The following is a 17,107-nucleotide window of genomic DNA, read 5'->3' as shown; positions in this document are numbered from 1 at the left end:
GGGCTTTCCTCAGGCTCCTCCTCACTTATAGATGGTCATCTTCATCCAGGATCTTCACAAGGTCTTCCCTTTGCGTCTGTGTCCTGATCTTTTCTTCAAAGGACACCAAACATACTGAACTAAGGCCCATCCATGCAATCTCTTTTTACATTAATTGCCTTATATGACTCAGGGAGGGAGGGAGTTATAAGGGCACAATTCAACCCACAACACTCTGTCCTCTGATCTCCTCAAACTCATATACTTTTTTAAAGATTTATTTATGTATTTGAAAGGCAGAGTTAAGAGACAGAGGCAGAGAGAGAGGTCTTTCATCTGCTGGTTCACCCCCAAATGGCCGCAACGGCCAGAGCTGGACCTATCTGAAGCTAGAAGCCTGGAGCTTCCTCCAGGTCCCAAATGTGGGCACAGGGACCCAAAGACTTGAGCTATCTTCCAGTGTTTTCTCAAGCCATTGCAGAGCACTAGATTCAAAGTAGAGCAGCTGGGACTCGAACCAGCGCCCATATGGGATGCCGGCACTGTAGGCAGCGGCTTTACCTGCTACACCACAGCACCAGTTTTCCCTCATATACTTTGACATACAAAATATATATACTCTGTCTCAACAGCCTCCAAAGTCTTAACCTGTTCTAGTACCAACTCTAAATATAAAATCCTATCTAAGTGTCATTAAATCAGGTATGAGAGGACTCAAGGTATGATTCACTCTGAGAAAAAATTCTGAGGGCAGCATTAGGGGTAACAGTTAAGTTGCCACTTAGGATGCCACACCCCACAGCAGAGTGCCTGGCTTGAGTCTTGGCTACTCCACTTCAGATCCAGCTTCCTGTTAACCCTGGGAGGCAGCAGGTGATACATCAAGTACTGGAGACTCTACCACCTACATGGGATACTCAGATTGAGTTCTGGCCTTCTGGCTTGGGCCTAGCCCAGTCACAGCTGTTATGAGCATTTGGGGAGTATAGTGAATTAAAGCTCTTTCTGCCTTTAAAGCTGCAGCCTGCAGTGCTGGCATCCCATATGGGTGCTGGTTCAAGTCCCAGCTGCTCCACTTCTGATCTAGCTCTCTGCTATGGCCTGGGAAAGCAGTGGAAGATGGCCCAACTTCTTGGGCCTCTGCACCTGCGTGGGAGACCTGGAAGAAGATCCTGGCTCCTGGCTTCAGATCAGCACAGCTCTGGCTGTTGTGGCCAACTGGGGAGTGAACCAACGGATGGAATACCTCTGTAACTCTTTCAAATAAATAAATCAAAAAAAAAAAAAAAAAAAAGGATGAGTATGAAAGGACTATATGCACACAGAACTTTTCAGAACAATGGACCATCAAAGTATAGTCAAGGAAGTGAGAGGTGGCCAATAGACAAGAACACAGAAGCAGAAAAGAGTAGTAAAATATGACAGTGGATAGGAAGACCAAACAACATGATTCAAGGTCTTCATTACCTTACAGTATCTGGTCTTTATTCTAAAAGCAATGGAAAGCAACTTGAAAGACTTCCTTATTGTTACTATGAGAGTTTATTTGAAAGGCAGAGAGACAAAGACAGTGAGAGCTCCCAGCTGCTGATGGACTCCTCAAAGGCCCATATTTGTGAGAGCTGATGGGATGCCATACCTGAAAGCCAGAAAGGCCCATTCAGGTCTTCCACTTGGGTGGCAGGAACTTAAAAGTGAGTCTGGGCCGGCGCCGTGGCTCACTAGGCTAATCCTCTGCCTGCGGCGCCGGCACCCCGGTTCTAGTCCCGGTCGGGGCGCCGGATTCTGTCCCAGTTGCCCCTCTTCCAGGCCAGCTCTCTGCTGTGGCCTGGGAAGTGCAGTGGAGGATGGCCCAAGTGCTTGGGCCCTGCACCCCATGGGAGACCAGGAGAAGTACCTGGCTCCTGCCTTCCGATCAGTGCGATGCGCCGGCCGCAGCGCGCAGGCCGTGGCGGCCATTGGAGGGTGAACCAACGGCAAAGGAAGACCTTTGTCTCTCTCACTATCCACTCTGCCTGTAAAAAAAAAAAAAAAAAAAAAAAAGAGAGAGAGAGTCTGCTCTGCTCCTCTCAGGTCTGCATTAACAGGAAGCTGGAGTCAGGAGCCATGGCTGGGAAATAAATCCAGGTATTCTGATGTGGAACATGAGCATCTTAACTGCTAGGCTAAATGCCTGCTCCCTAAAAGGTTTTAAGCATGATCCTATTTTCACTTTCAAAAGCTCACTTTGGCAGAAACGGGATACAAAGGGCTTCAAAGGTGCTGATTCTATTCCTTGACCTAGGTAACCGCTTTCACTTTCTGAAAACTCCATCAAATCATGATAGTTGGGGGGGGGGGTGCTGTGGCATATTGGGTAAAACCACCACCTGCAGTGTCAGCATCCCATATGGGGTGCTGTTCGGAGACCTATTTGTTCCATTTCCAGTCCAGCTCTCTGCTATGACCTGGGAAAGCAGAAGATGGTCCAAGTGCTTGGGTCCTTGCACCCACGTGGGAAACCCAGAACAAGTTCCTGGCTCCTGGCTTCGGATCGGCTCAGCTCCAGCTGTTGTGGCCATTTGGGGAGTGAACCAGCAGATGGAAGACCTTTCTGTCTCTCCCTGTCTGTAACTCTACCTCTCAAATATATATATATATAGTAAAACTATCAGGTAGGCAGGTAACTACACTGGAGTTCAGAAGACATGTCCAAAAAGAAATGTATTTGAGATCAACATTGTTAATAGAAGCAGTGGGTATAAAATCACTCAAGCAATGTTTAATGAGCTCTCGGACACAATGATACTGAGTAGAACAATGTAGGCATCATAATCAACAACTTATCATGGATCTTATAGTCAACAAATCAGTAATAACTTCAACTATTATTAAGTACCATGGTGAAAACAAACAGGGAAATGTTAATAGTGACACGAGTGGAGCTACTTTACTTTAAATTTGAAGAGTCAGGAAAGGCCTCTCTATGGAGGTGAAATATCAGGTGAGACCTGAAATGCTGAGAAAACACCAGGCACAGGAAGAGAACAGCACAGCAATGAAAGAACAGTGCTTCAAGCAAGAAAAAACTTGGTGTGCCTGAAGAACAGAAAAACTAGTATAAATAGTATAGATGGAGTGCAGCAAAGGAACACTGATGCAGGATGTGGTTGGGGAAGAAGTCAAAGACCATAGTTTAAGCAGACAGTGATATCATGTATAAATATATATATAAAATATTTTAAAGACTACTCTAGTTGCTCTTTGGATAAAATTGTAGAGTGGCAAAACAAAAGTGAGGAGATTAACATACCTAAGTGAGAAATTAGATCACATTGGGGGAAGCTAAGGGCAAAATAAATGACCTAGAATTAAAACTTAAGGATTTCTGCAGGTCAAAGAACTAGAGAAGTCAGCAAAGATGACAAAGAAGTAGCAGGAGAGAAAAAAAAAAGTACTCTAAAGAAAAAATGATAAAGAGTCAAATGCTTGCTGTGTAATTAGAAAGGATGAGCAGTGAGTAAGGCTTATCAATACAGAACATTCTGGAGACCTTAAAAACTTATTTTGCAGGATAGTGACAGAGCCTAAAATGGATTGGGTTAAATACTAACTGTGAGATGCAAGGTGGGGAAAAGGAAATGGATAAGACAGTTCTTTAGAGAAACTTGGCTGTAAATGAGTTGTGTTAAAAGACTTCTAGAGATTGTTTAAATGTTGATGGAAAAGAGTCTGGCAAGCTTGAAATTCTAAAGATAAAGAATAACTGACAATTGGGCTGGCGCCATGGCTCACTTGGCTAATCTTCCCATATGGGCGCTGGGTTCTAGTCCCACTTGCTCCTCTTCCAGTCCAGCTCTCTGCTGTGGCCCGGGAAGGCAGTAGAAGATTGCCCAAGTGCTTGGGCCCTGCACCCACATGGGAGACCAAGAAAAGCACCTGGCTCCTGGCTTCGGATCCACCGGCTATAGCAGCTATTTGGGGGGTGAATCAACAGAAGGAAGACCTTTCTCTCTGTCTCTCTCTAACTCTGCCAGTAAAAAAATAAAAGCAGCAGCAGCAGAGGGCAACCCTCTCCACTGAACAGAAAGGAGAGTAGTAGATATATACAAAAGTTCTTGGAACTCGAGTTGTCACTCAGAATCATATGTTCTTTCCATTAAAATCATTGAGGGTATTTTGAAAAGTATCCTATGTCAGACAACAATACAAGTAAAGGGAAGTTAAACTAGGATTACTTAGCTTGAAGGCAAATAATGATTCAATATATATTTTTCAAATAAATAAAGAATAATTATGTTACAATATGCATCAATGCCAGCTATTTTTTATTAAAGAACAGAAATAAATAAATTAGAAGGGCATGTGTTGTAACACAGTATGTTAAGCCACTGCTTGCAATGCTGTCATCCAAATGGGATGTAGGTTGCCGTCCCGGCTGCTCCGCTTACAATCCATTTCCTAGCTAATGTGCCTGGAAGAACAGAAGACAGCCAAGTACTTGTGCTCCTGACACCAGGTGGGAGACCCAAATGGACCGCCTGGCCCAGACAGACCCCCTCCTGGCTTTGGCCTTGCCCAGTCCCAACTGTTGCAGTCATTTGGGAAATGAACTAGATGATGGAAAATCTTTCTCTGTCCCTGTCACTCTACCTTTCAATTAAATAAGCCTTTAAAAACATTTTTTTTTTTAATTAGCAAAACACATTCAACTGAAAAGAGATTCAAGCACTTTTTTAAAAAAGTTATACTTTGGATCAGTTCTTTGAAAGAAGGGTTGTGGAAACTGACTATAAACTTTTTATTGGACCACTTTAAGATCAGGATAAATATTTTAAAGTATTTATCTCAGACTGAGAATTCATCTCTAAAGTATTAAAGAAACTAGAAAATAATCTTGAAATGACCCTAAAAGGAATAGATAATCAAAAGCCAACATCACTCTATTTACTTACCTGTACTGTGAGGACTTAATTTCTTGGTCATAAAACCACAAATCTAAAGACAGCTGGTAAGGTTAAAATTCAGAACAAAAGGCTTCTATGATGGAATTCTATACACTGGGTGAGGCTTCTCCGTGCTGGCCTAAACACCCTTTCCACTGTAAGTATCAGGCATGACTAACTCATGTGACAGCATCATGTTTTTTATATTATAAACTGCCCTATAAATGCAGTTACTCTACTTTGATCAATGTTTCCTTAATATCAAAAGGTTAACATGTTGGACAGAAGACTAGGTTTATTAGTCAACTAATATTAACTGACTATTGTTAAATCACCAAGCTCCAAAAACAGCAGTGACCATTGAAGATGCCCACTCTCATGGCACTTAAATTCTTAAGACATGATAATCTTAATACTCTTTTAGCAGTCTTTACACTGCAAAGGGAGAAATACTACCGTTAGCCACTATACTTTTAGCCTTAACAATTGCTTTATCATTTCTCACAATTAAACATTTTTTCTATTTTTAATTTATTCAAGATGTCTAGCCCAAGACTCCCATCACATTTCCTGCAAATACATAAATTTGCTTATATTCTTTAAAAAAAAAAAAAAATCTTTAACTCCATCAATGCCCAGTGGTACAATACACTATATTCCTACAGCATTAACACCATCCATGTACTGACTTTCAATTTCCTAGAGTGAAAACTCTCTTGATCTAGTCATGAAATCAATGCCATTTCCTTTTTCGTGAAGCCTTTTCTATTCTAAACCAAATTTCTACCTCTGGTTTGACATTTGGAACCAAAATAAGAATCAACCCAAAACTAGTCTTAAGGAACTAAGGAAAATCAAGTAAGATCTACTTCATCAATTTTTTAGGTTAACTAAAACAAACTACGGCAAATACCCAACAGTGACAATTCTTCATTCAGTTGTTAAAGATCTTTGTTAACAGAATTTATTTAACTCAATATATTGTTTACAAAGCAAATGTTTATTATTCTTTAATTTTAATGTAAAATATCATAAAAAGCATTCTTCTAATTATTACAAATACAAAAATCCCCTCAGTTCTCCAGAAATTCATAAAATTGATGTAATATCTTCTAACATCTACTAATAACACAGCTAAGTAAAAAGCAAACACAAACAAAAATAAAACTACTTATAAATAATGCTGACCAACTTTAGAAACTGCTACCTGAAAATTTATCAGGAAATAAGAGCCCGACTTACATAATTTAACAATCCATTTATTGAATGCTACATATTTCAAATGTGAGTTAAAATAAGAAAATATTAAAATAAATTATAAACATTAATTACAGTAGCGTACATAAACAATTTAAAAGATCTTAAAACATGATTATCCATTATAGCAACGTATAATCTGTAGAAACTATTTAAAGATTAAATGGTATAAATTTCTTCTTTCAAATCTTGAATTTTATGAATAGAATTCTAAATAATGGCCACTAACAGCTTCATTGAAAAATCAATACTTTCTAACCTTATAAATTAAAGCAATCATAAAGATGCATTCAATGCTTCATTACAATTCCTTGCCTATCTTGAAAGAAACCTAAATATAAAATATAAAATAAATATAAAAAGAATAGGCAACTATGTAGTTTAAAGATAATGTGGGATACAGTGGGAATAGTATGTCTGATCTAGACATGAATCCCAGTTCTATCTCTGACTAGAGAAACAATGTTGGATAAGTTGCTTAAGCTAAATTTTGCTTCACCTTTATAAAATCCTTGTAGAACTGTTAAGAAAATTTAGAAATGAAATAATCTCATTCACACAAGGGCCTATCACTGGAAGGTATTAAATAAACAGCAGGTGTTTTTTTTTTGTTTTTTGTTTTTTGTTTTTTTTGACAGGCAGAGTGGACAGTGAGAGAGAGAGAGAGAGAGAGACAGAGACAGAGACAGAGACAGAGAGAAAGATCTTCCTTTACTGTTGGTTCACCCTCCAATGGCCGCCACGGCCGGCACGCTGCGGCCAGCGCACCGCGCTGATCCAGTGGCAGGAGCCAGGTACTTATCCTGGTCTCCCATGGGGTGCAGGGCCCAAGCACTTGGGCCATCCTCCACTGCACTCCCTGGCCACAGCAGAGCTGGCCTGGAAGAGGGGCAACCAGGACAGAATCCGGCACCCCAACCGGGACTAGAACCCGGTATGCCGGCGCCGCAAGGTAGAGGATTAGCCTAGTGAGCCATGGCGCCGGCCTATAAACAGCAGCTGTATTATTAAATTAAGGCCTGTTGCTATAAAGTTCCTATTGTTTATTGCAGCAGCATTGCAGAATATGAAGAACCACCTGCAAAAGTGTAGCTCAAAACAGTATTAGCTTCCCCTCAAAATCAGTTTTTTAAAGGCAACAATCATGACAAAATAGTGAATTTGCAACACTATTTATCAACTAAAGGCTATTCTTGTAACAATTAAGTTACTGTATAGGCTGGTGCTATGGCGCAGTGGGTTAATGCCCTGGCCTGAAGCGCCGGCATCCCATATGGGCACCGGTTTAAGACCGAGCTGCTCCACTTCCTATCCAGCTCTCTGCTACAGCCTGGGAAAGCAGTGGAAAATGGCCCAAGTCCTTGGGCCCCTGCACCCATGTGGGAGACCTGGAAGAAACTCCTGGCTCCTGGCTCAGATCAGTGCAGCTCTGGCCGTTGCAGCCAACTGGGGAGTGAACCATCGGATGGAAGACCTCTCTCTCTCTCTCTCTCTCTCTCTGCCTCTCCTTTCTCTGTGCAACTCTGACTTTCAAATAATAAATAAAATAAATCTTTTTTGTTTTGTTTTATTTGACAGAGTTAAGACAGTGAGAGAGAGACAGACAGAGAGAAAGGCCTTCCTTCCATTGGTTCATCCCCCAAGTGGCCGCTACGGCTGGAGCTACTATGATCCGAAGCTATGAGCCAGGTGCTTCTTCCTGTTCTCCTATGCAGGTTCAGGGCCCAAGCACTTGGGCCATCCTCCACTGCACTCCCGGGCCACAGCAGAGAGCTGGACTGGAAGAGGAGCAACCAGGACTAGAACCTTGCACCCATATGGGATGCTGGCACCGCAGGCAGAGGATTAACCAAGTGAGCCACGGCGTGGGCCCCAAATAAGATAAATCTTTAAAAAAAAAATTGTTACTGTAAATTGGTAAAAACAAAAACATATATCTAACTACCATATTATTTCTAGAGGATTCTAAATAAATAAGTAACATAGCAAGAGAATTTTACATATTATTTCCAAGAATTTTCTTACCAAAATTCTACTTTTGCACAAGGTCAGGAAACTAACCTGTGGTCTGTAAGTTAAACTAGCTAAATAATGTTTATAAGGAGCAATGAAGTCAGTGGAAATTAGGAAGGAAAGAAAGATTATCTCCAGTCACTTACCATCTCATTATCTTCATTAAAAATGCTATGAAATTAAATTGCAGTAAAATAGTTGAATGACAAATAAGAAAAAAGAAAACCTGCATACAGGAAAAGACCATAAAACCAATGAAACATGGCTTCTAAGACTATTAGTAAAAACAGAAAAGAAAATAATAAAGGAAGAGAAAGAACTCACATTTTCTACCCAAATAAATTTTCTTTCATTTTGTTATACTACCAAAAAAAATTTAAAACCCCATTACGAAGAATTCAGAATTACAACAAAGAAAATGTAAGAAAGCTATATAATTATTACATTAGTTGTAGAAGAACTAACTCCAAGGGTAAAACTTTCATTTTAGAAACCCAATCTGAAAACAGATAAAACTGCCAAATAAAAACATAAACCAAATGAGTGTATTTCAATCGACTCTACTAAACTTGAACACACTTTTAACCAGAAATGAACAGATGTTGTTTCCTTAGTTACTAATAAAGTTAAAGGCTAAGTAGTCTAATAGCTCCTCTCAAAATCTTTAAATCTTCCCATTAATTTAGGAAAAGCAGTCCAATGAAAAATAAAAATATGAAAATTTTAACTGGACAAATGTTCCCACACGAAGTCTTCAGGTATTCACCAAGGCAAGTAAAATGCTTGTCAACACAACTGTGGCTAGTACTAGGACCAGAGGTGAGACTGTGTTGAGTCTATGCCTCAGTCAAGCTGAAATTTAAGATAGCTTATTGACCTTAACAAATTCTGTACTGAGAAGTGTATTACCATATATATTTATTAGAATTTTCACGCTTCAAATACGACAATATGATCACCCAAACAGAACATTTTCTTAAGGAATTAAAAACATTAATATAAATGACTGAAACTTCTATTAAGTGTATAAAAAATCTGAGATTAACTATTTACCATTGAAGTTCTCTTTCCAGAGTTATGTGTACTACTCCTTCCTCTTGTTCCTACGCATTGAGTTACAATGCATTGATGGTTTCTATAGAACATATATTCAAAATTACTGATCACACATGTATACTCTATTTTTAAAATTATGCCATTGACTGTAGTCTAAGATGCTGGGTATGAATTATAACCATTCTTTTATGGCTTTAGGGGTAGATAATCAAAAAAATTTCCACACTTCGCTCTGAAATTTACAAACTATACAACAGTGAAAATTTTGTAGGCTTCAAACATTTGGCAATTCAATCAACTAAACAATCAACCTAAATGTAGCTTTGTAAAGTAAAAAAAAAAATTTTTTAAAAGACACAAGGTATCACCAATTCTTCCTTTTTCAGGCTATTTCAACAAACATCACTACTTCTTACCACCCTAAAGAAATTTTAAGGAGAAAATCTAGTATATGTGCAAGGAGGCCAACTGTTTTAACTGTATTTTAATTTTAAAAATAAAAATTTGGTATACCGAATTATTTAATTTGTCAAGAGAAAGAAAACCACCACTTAATAGGATACTCATTAAGTCCTTAACATAATCTCCCCTCACAAGCAAATTTACAAACATACAGCTATTGATTATAATGAGAAAATTTCTATCTATAAATTATAACCCCTAAAACTCAAAAAAACATTAATTCAATCTATTCCTTCTGCTGTTACTTATTTACTCTGACTACCCAGTGTACCAAAACTAAGCTAATATTTGTGTGATTCCAGACTAAGGCATCACTCTATGTGAGTTGCAAGTGTAAAAACAAAAACAACACACCTTTAGCCCTTATTACTACATTAAATTTCAGTGAAGACGACAAGCTTATTTGGTCAAAGCAAAATACATTAACAACTACATTGCTTCAACATTTCCAAAGATAACACTACCAATTTTATTTTTTAAGTACTTAGAAAATCAGTCTCATAAAATCAGACATTTCTACAATTTTTAAAGGCCAGAACAAATATTTCCTATCTTTTGAAATCATGATCTCTTTCAAAACTTACTTATATAAAAATCTGAACAATTCCATAATCTATATTAGATAAGAGATAACTTCAAATATTTAAATCAGTCCTATCACTCCAACAACAAAGAACCAAATCTGTAAGTAATCTTACTCTAAAACAGACAAAACTAAAAAAGCCAACATTTCTTTTAGAAAAATGAAAATAAAAATAAAGACTACCTATTTAAAAAGCAGTACCAGAAACTAAACTTAATGACCACACAAGTATCTTATCAACAGAATTATGACATGTACAAAAGCATGAATTTCACAAAAGGAAAAGTAATTTTATACAAAGGTTATGAAAAAAAATAAATATAACTTAAGCTTACTGATCCAAACAATAAACTATGTTCTATTTAACAAAGATGGTGACTGATTATAACTTTATTTTTATTGGAGACCAAGTTAAAATGGGATCTATTTTATATATATAATATATAAACATATATTATATAATATATAACCATATATATAAAATATATAAACTTACATTATATATATATATATATAATGGAATAGTGGGACTATAACTGGAGGCTGGCACTATGGCACAGTGGCATAGTGGGTTAAGCCAATGCCTTCCATGCTGGCATCCCATGAGCACTAGTTCAAGTCCTGGTTGCTCCATGTCTGATCCAGCTCCCTACTAATGTGCCTGGGAAAGTAGATGAAGATGGCCCAAGTCCTTGGGACCCTGTCACCCATATGGGAGACTCAGAAGTTGTTCCAGGTTCCTGGCTTTGGCCTTGATCAGCCCTGGCCATTGGGGAGAGTGAATCAGCAGTTGGAAGATCTCCCTGTATTTTTTTATTTTTAATAGTATTTATTTATTTATTTGAAAGGCAGAGTTATGGGAAGGGGGGGGGGAGGAGTGAGTGAGTGAGTGAGATCTTCATCTGCTGGTTCAATCCCCAAATGGCCACAACAGCTGGGGCTGGGCCAGGCTGAAGCCAGAAGCCAAAAGCTTCATCTGGGTCTCCCCTGATTGGCAGGGGTCCAATCACTGGGCCATCTTCCACTGCTTTCCCAGGTGCATTAGCAGGAAGCTGGATTCGAAGTGGAGCAGCTGGGACTTGAAGTAGGGCCCAAATGGGATGTCGCTTTAGCAGGTGGCAGCTTAACCATTACACCACAACTTTGGCCCTGGAAGATCCCATAAAAAGAAAGATGGGGGAAAAAAGGACAGAATTATACATTTAAAAAAAGAGTAATAACTGAATAGAAGAAAAATTTTTATAAAAATTATTAAATGGTAAATTTCAAATGTTTATATTTTTAACACAAAGTAATGACTTATAATAGTGATTTCAGTATCTTTCACTTCATATCCATTCTTCACTTGTTTCTCTTTTGAAAAAATGAATTAGTTACAATGTTTAGAGAAACTATGAACTATTTTTCTGCTGCAAAAAAATTGAAAGTCTTTCAGAATGTTAATTTCCCTGCTTATCTCATAAGTGTAAATTATAAAATATTAGTTGGTAATGATTAATGATCTCTGAAATAATTATTAAATAGTACTCAAAAGTACTAGCAGATGAAGTTCGATATGTAACAAAATGTGGAAATTTGTTGACTTCATATCTAATATAAACATGTTTCTTCATACTCTGTTCTCCCACAGAAAAGCCTCTACTTCCTCAATATAAATTAGTTTAACTGCAATTCAAAAAACAAGCTACTGATTTACAATAGTATTAATTCTAAATGAGTTTTATATAGATAGAAAAAAGGGAGACATACAATATAACAGTTCTTTGATTTGTTCCCAAATTAAACCCTCTTGTACAATTTTGAAACTGTCCTAATTCCATAATGAAACCCTGGGAACTACAAATCTAAGTAACAAGAAATTTTACTCTAAAAGAAAAGAATGAAAACATGGATGAGGTGTGTGTATATATAAATATATATATATTTACACACAAAAAATGAGTTAGCATATTTCTACCACATACTTAGTTAAGATGAACAAATATGTACAAACATACACCAGTGTTAAACAAGATAAAGCAAGGTTAATATCCATTCACATGTGAACAGCAAGGAATAGTACACATAAATATAAATTGTATTATTTCACTAAAGGCAATGAAATAACAACCTTACTGATAATATTGTAACTAGATTTCAGTCTCAAAACTTAAAAAAATAATATAAGGATATGGAAAAATATTTAAAGTAAAATTGAAATGAAACAGCAAAAAATTTTAAAACAAAGACACCAAAAAGAATTATGGGATTCAGAATGGGCGGGGTTAGGACAAGGATCACGACTGCTTTGTATGATAAGGATTATAACTAGCTGGGATTTCTCACAAAACGGAGTGAACTGAAGCGGAGATTAAAGAAATACTTCTTATAAAACAAAGGTAGTGTTTCTTTCTTCATGTTGCAAAAAGAAATGAATAATTATCTAGGGTAGTGTACAGAAAGCTGTTTGAAGGCAGGGGATGCATTACAATACAAGACCTCTGAAATGAATTCCATCTTAGTTTTCAATTTTAAAACAAAGAAGCACAATCTAATAAACTATTCAGTAAGAGAAATATTTTTTGTTCTATAGCAAAATCAGAACAGAAATCCTATTCTATAGGATAAACATTATGATCAATGCAAAGCCACTATTCCAAACTGAATAGAGAAGTAGAATATCATAACTGCTTGAGGAGCTATTTCTAACTATATAGTGATTTGCCTCTATAGCCCTTCCATGTTTTAGGCAGATATCCTGCTAAGTGGGGCAATGAATATGTATGGATTATGTAATGAATATGTACAATACAGAGAAAATTAATTCCTCAGGTGATTGATAAATATATCTACTGTCCTGCAAAACTGGCTGGAGAATTTTGTTCGAACTAAGTGATATGCTGATTATGACTTACAAATAATTTTGTCACACAGATTAATTAGCTGAAATATAATTTTACTTTTAAAATATATAGGGCAATCAGCTAAGAAGCCTTATAACAAGTTAGTATTTTTTTGCATATTAAAAGCAGTGAAGAAAAAAATCCTAGTTTTATGAAAAGTTAGATTTAAGTATGAACTATTAAAAAATTGTTTGGCATTATCTACAAAATAGATAATAAACTTGCTTAAAATTCAACTGTAGAAAAACATCCTAGTTCCTATCCATTCTACTCAAGTGTTTTTAAAATAACCAAAAGTATTATAACAGAAGATTATAAAAACATTTAAAATACAACTTTATAATTTTTATTTGCAATTTGGAATTTAAACAACTCACTGGGAACATCCTCTGTGAGGCAATGTAGCCTGTTTTTATTTAAAACTATTTAAACTTCAAGACAGGCTCAATAATGCTTTTCAAGGGCAAGCAACAAATGTGTTAGCTGAAAATAGCCAACTTAGTGACTATCTGGGACAAAGACTTGATTATGTGAGCCTAGAGAGCCTCCCCACCTCTGTCTCCCCTGTGGAGGAGGAGGTCTTTGTGTGCTTTTCTGTGGTGGTTCCACTGAATTCATTACAATAGAGATGGACATTTCATATTCATAACGATCCAACATCTGAGCAATCTTCTTCCGAGATACACCATGTTTATTCCTCCTACCAAAAAAAGAAAAGGATTTTAAAACTTTTTTTAGAATGTATAGACTTAGAAATTAAGCATTTTTAGAGTCACAAAATAGATTCTAAATATTTTTGCAAATAAACATCAGAAAATATATTTCATTTACTTGTACTGTACACAAAAATTTTTGTCTCAAAAAATTTTTAAACATTTTTTTTTATATGAAAGGCAGGGAGATGAGAGACAGACAGACAAAACACAAAGGTCTCCCACTCACTGTACCCAACAGCTAGGGATGGACTAGGTAGGAAACAAGAGCCAGGAACTCAACAGAGATTTCCCATGTGGGTGGCACAGACCCAATTACTTGGGCCATCACCTGATGTCTGCCAAAGTGCACATTAGCAAGCAGTTAGAATGGGGAAAAGGTGCTGGGACTTGAACCCAAACACTCTTGATATGGGATGCAGGAGTCTTAAACCGTGAGTAAACCAATGCTCTAAAGAACTCTTCTAGTAACATAATCAAAGATTACGATATATTCCTTTAGAGTTACAGAAGCATTGAAGGTTTATAGGATGTACAAAAAATAATGCATCCATGAATTTTTAAAACCTCCAATCCAGCTCTCTGCTTTGGCCCCGGAAAGCAGAAGATGGCCCAAGTCCTTGGGCCCCTGCACCCATGTGGGAGACCCAGAGGAGGCTCCTGGCTCCGGATCAACACAGTTCCAGCCATTGCGGCCATCTGGGGAGTGAACTGGCAGATGGAAGCCCTCTCTCTGTGTCTCGACCTCTCTCTGTAACTCTGCCTTTCAAATAAATAAAATAAATCTCTAAAAAAAAAAAAAAAAAAAAAAATCATTGTCATCAGCACCGGTATTGAGGCAAAGTAGATTAAGGCATTGCTTGGAACATCCACACCTCATATCAGAGGGCCAGTTAAGTCCCAGCTGCTCCAGTTGCAATCCAGCTTCCTACCAGTGAGAAGGCATCAGATAATGGCCCCAGATGGAGTTCTGGACACCTGCGTTGGGCCTGGCCAAGCCTTGGCTGTTTTGAGCATGAGTGAACCAGTGGACAGAAAAGTATCTCTCTCCCTCTCTGTCACTCTGCCTTTAAGATAAATATAATCTTGAAAAAATAATTGTCATCAATACCAAATTATTATTAGAGACAACAATTAGGACATCTCACACAAACATGAGGATACTTCAAAAAGTTCATGTAAAACTGAATTTATCTTTAAAAATAAATAAAAGGAAAAAAGAAAAAAATTAAACTTTCTGTTGATGCAAGAGAATTTTAAATCCTTAATTTTATCATAATATACATTTTCATGAACTTTTTTGAAGCTTCCTTATAATGGTGAGGGAAAGACTATCTACCTTTGAAAGAAAGGCAAGATTAAAGTACAGTATTAACGTAAAAGATGTCAGGGCCCGCTGTGGCAGGTTAAGCTGAGGCCTTCGATGCTGGCATCCCATATGGCAGCCCGTTCAAGTCCCTGCTAATGTGCCTGGGAGAGCAGCTGAAGATGGCCCAAGTCCTTGGGCTCCTGCACCCATATGAGACCCAGAAAAAGCTCCTAGCTCTTAGCTTCAGCCTGGCCCATCCCTGGCCATTGTGGCCATTTGGGAGTGAACTAGCAGATGGAAGACCTCTCTCTCTAACTCTGCCTTTCAAATAAATAAATCTAAAAAAAAAAAAAAAAAAAAAAAAGAGTAAAAGATGTTAAAGTGAAACTTCAAAGAAAAGTAGAAACTAACTGTGATTACCAAGAGGAGATAAAGGGTAACCATGACTGGGAAGAGGAACATGAATAGCTTCTGAGGTCTCATGGCATGTGTGATTGCTATTTGCATATCTGTTGTGTATCCTTGTTGAGCTCTATATTTATATTTTATGCACTTTTCTGTTTGTGAGTTTATATGGGGAAAAAAAGTGGGTTGAAAGTTACTCCTGATAATTTATTTTTTCCAGAAAAAAAGGCACAAAAGAAATGTTTACTTTCAAGTATAAGGTTTACATATTCAAGGTAAGAGAAAAATAAAGAAAGAAGAAGAGGAAAAAAGAAAAAAAATAAAGATTTGAGGCTAAAAAACTGAGAGGGATGAAACCCCAAGATGTAAAATTGACTCAATCAATTCTTTCAAAGATGGAGCTTTGCCAGGTGTCAATTAAACTAGCTTTTTACATAAAGTATTAACTCATATTAAGAAATTTATAAATGTCAATAGTCCCTCAATTATAAATGATGTCCTAACTACACAACAATTTCATTACTCATTTATTCAGCATAACTCAAATATCTTCAGTTTTCAAATTTCTGTCTCTTCCAACTCAGGTGTGACACAAACACACTGAGGCAAACAATATTAGACATTAATATTAATAAATCTATTATCTATATATGAGCACATAGCACAAAATCAAACAGAAAGAAGTAGCCAAAGGAATGAAGGCAGGGGAGAAAGAATTAAATTAATTGGGCCCCAAACACAGAGTAACAGCTTGAAGCTAGAAGAGGGTTAACCTTATTTAAAATAAGGCAAAACCTTATTTAAAAAATGGGGGTAAAGGCACACAACTGTATACTTACATGGGTGAACTGTAAAGTATATGACTTATAAGTCTACAATGAAGTGGTGACCTAAAGGAGGAGGTAGTGCAAGTGGACAAAGAGCCTTCGTCAGGAACAGCAGTGATGTAAGAGGAAAAGGATAATGGAAAAGCTGGAGTGAAAGTAATGCAAAACCACAATCTCTCTTCCCAAGTTCTGAAATCTAGTTAGCTCCGAAAACTGAGTTTTCTAATAATTCACATGTAGCAAAACCTCTATTCATTGGCAGCACAACCTACTCAGAACTGATGTTAACGGAATGTAGACTTTCTTACTTACTTAGACTGACAAGTTGTAATTTGTTACAAATATATCAAGGTGTTTGATTATCACATGCTGCCCCAAACTCTGTTAGTAATGTTACAGTTATGTATACGCACTTTCAAAACATCCCAAAAAGTCTGAATTACGAAACACACTGGTTCCAAGGATATGGGAATGGGATTATGACCTTGAAGTAGTAAAGACTGAAGAGAGAGCAAGGCAAAAGCACAGGTAAGAAGGTAGTGAAATCTGAAACCTAAAATGAGATGATGAATGCAGAAACACACTCTGAGAAGTGGCATAGCTAAAAACAGAAGGAAAAGTTCCAATTTTACTTTACAAAGTTTCCTGTACCTACACCATTATTCAAATAAACTGTAAATGATGTAGGAATTCACA

The 17,107-nt window shown here is 37.2% G+C and overlaps 1 protein-coding gene across 14 annotated transcripts in view; it reads right to left on the bottom strand.

Moving 5' to 3' along the window:
* N4BP2L2 (NEDD4 binding protein 2 like 2) overlaps nucleotides 1-17,107 on the bottom strand; it is a 95,144-nt gene that overhangs the window by 53,400 nt on the left and 24,637 nt on the right. For 10 of the 14 annotated variants that reach the window (XR_011378848.1, XR_011378849.1, XR_011378845.1 and 7 more), the window contains one exon: nucleotides 13,711-13,857. Coding sequence is in view for 6 of the 14 variants with exons in the window: in XM_002720588.5 (XP_002720634.3) it covers nucleotides 13,711-13,857 (147 nt within the window). In the remaining 8 variants the exon portion in view is untranslated. Of the gene's footprint in view, nucleotides 1-10,137; nucleotides 13,858-17,107 lie in introns of those variants that run through there. The other 4 variants (XR_011378850.1, XM_051831833.2, XM_051831834.2 and 1 more) reach the window with 2 other exon arrangements.

Source organism: Oryctolagus cuniculus, chromosome 9 (assembly GCF_964237555.1).
Source record: "Oryctolagus cuniculus chromosome 9, mOryCun1.1, whole genome shotgun sequence".
Classification (NCBI taxonomy): Eukaryota; Metazoa; Chordata; class Mammalia; order Lagomorpha; family Leporidae; genus Oryctolagus; species Oryctolagus cuniculus.
The sequence above is the reverse complement of the archived record's forward strand: the minus strand, read 5'-3'. Positions and strand labels throughout refer to the sequence as shown.